The sequence below is a fragment of the Bactrocera latifrons genome, unplaced genomic scaffold (assembly GCF_001853355.1).
Source record: "Bactrocera latifrons isolate USDA-ARS-PBARC rearing strain unplaced genomic scaffold, ASM185335v1 scaffold_920, whole genome shotgun sequence".
Classification (NCBI taxonomy): Eukaryota; Metazoa; Arthropoda; class Insecta; order Diptera; family Tephritidae; genus Bactrocera; species Bactrocera latifrons.
The window spans coordinates 59,024-60,962 of NW_017537624.1; the positions used below are offsets into that span (position 1 = coordinate 59,024).

General features: G+C 37.7%; 1 protein-coding gene across 1 annotated transcript in view; it reads right to left on the bottom strand.

Annotated features, from left to right (window-relative positions):
* LOC108977613 (putative nuclease HARBI1) overlaps positions 1-1,305 on the bottom strand; it is a 5,682-nt gene extending 4,377 nt beyond the window's left edge. The window contains exon 1 of the mRNA XM_018947383.1: positions 1,077-1,305. Within this exon, the coding sequence (XP_018802928.1) occupies positions 1,077-1,305 (229 nt within the window). The remainder of the gene's footprint in view (positions 1-1,076) is intronic.
* Between the last annotated feature and the right edge of the window lie 634 nt (positions 1,306-1,939).

The following is a 1,939-nucleotide window of genomic DNA, read 5'->3' on the forward strand; positions in this document are numbered from 1 at the left end:
ACGTTTGTACGAACGCACGCAATTCATTACGATCGAATTGCAGTTCGCGTTGCAATTCTCGTTCAAATAAATCATGCATTTGACGATTTGGTGGAGTCAATCCTAATTGCCCTAATGCCTTATTTGCAATCGTAAGGCACAAATCTTCGATCATTATCAAGGCTTCATTATACATTTCCAATGTCAGCAGCAATGTAGGATCATTGAAGTCGAAGTCGAATCACAATGTCTTCAGCCATGAAATCTTTGTATTTATTCCACAATTCCAGTGGATTTGATGGAAAACATGTTGATATTATGATCGCAAATAACATACGAATTTGAATTGGTGGAGAAACAATTGAAGCATCACGAAGCATAGCATCCCAATGCGTATCATCTTCCAGCAAATGCCAGTGTTGACATGCTTCACGGTATGTTGCGCACAATTGACCATTAACAGTTCGTAAATGTTGGAATGATTGAGGTCCATGTACGTTCACTAACAAAAGTCGCAAGTAAAARCATTCAACATTAGCTGGACTAACTGTATAAATGCGTCCCAAAGCATCTGTTTGAAAAATACCTGGATAACCATCAACAGGTGTGCCTTGTTTGCGACGTTGATATTTTTTTGTTGATGCATTCCATGTGAAATAGTGAGGCACTTCAGAATATAGCAAAGTCCTTGAAAATTCATCAGTTTCATATAACTGGAAATAAGCTGTCAGTGTAGTTACTGGTGGCTCTACTATTCTTTGTTCGGCATTTGCAGAAGTGTAGTAAACACGTTGGCCGTTTTCAAGATGAACTGCCAAATGTACAACAACCGGATGTCTGTCAAGAATTGTAAACGATAAAATACGATAAATACTGCAAAATTTCGTCATGATTATTCTTAGGAGCCACTCCAAAAACAGCCATATCGCTGCCTTTATTCACATACTTGCAAATATATTTGATTGATTTTACAGAATTGCAATATTCTACATTGATGTGAGCGTTGAACATTTTTGACAGCATCGGTGAGTACGGAACTATCCACCGGTTATCGATTTCAACATCTTGATTTTTAATTTTAATTACAGTTGATTTACCGTTGTCTTCAGTTGATCGTCGACGATACTGTGGATAAACATTATCTCCTGTAATTGTTTCAGCAATCAATTGCTTTGGAAAACGTTTCGAACATTTACCATCAGTCATACAAATTGAATTTTGATTAATATCACCACAGGGACCGTGAATCATATTTTTCGTGACAACTTCGCATAATCCTGGGTCGATGGTTTGATCTGGAATTTCGGCCGATATGACCGTTCCCATCATATCAGAGGTTATTTTGTTTACGCACCAAATCAAAATATGTGCGTGACTTAAGCCTCTTTTTTGCCACTCTATGGTATACATAAAGCACCGCACTTCTCCAAATACACGGAGTTTGACAATTCACATTAATTTTTTCAATTTTTGTTGGAATACACGGGCAGTTATGTCATGCCAATCTTTTGGCACCTGATCATCAAGTAAGCAATCAGACACATCGACCCACTTCGGGATGCACGTAAATGTTATGAATAGATCCGGTCGTCCATAATTTCATACATATGTCATCGCATCTTGCGTATATTCATGCATATGACGTGGGCTACCAACATATGATGATGGTAAAATTGTTAAACGGCCGATATCATTCACATTTACATCATTGATTATTGCGTCACGCAAATGTATGTATTCCTCTGATCTTAATTGGATGAAATTTAATCGCTCACTTCAGTTGTTTGATTTATCATTGGTATGTTGATGTGATAGCCATCGTCCCCTCTCCAAAACAAAATGGGGTATTGCAACGCATCATAACAGCGATGGAGTTCTGAAATACGTTGTAAATTCTCATTTCTACGATACAAAACAATGTCTCGTGACGTGAAACTTATTATGATTTTGTGGCCATCGG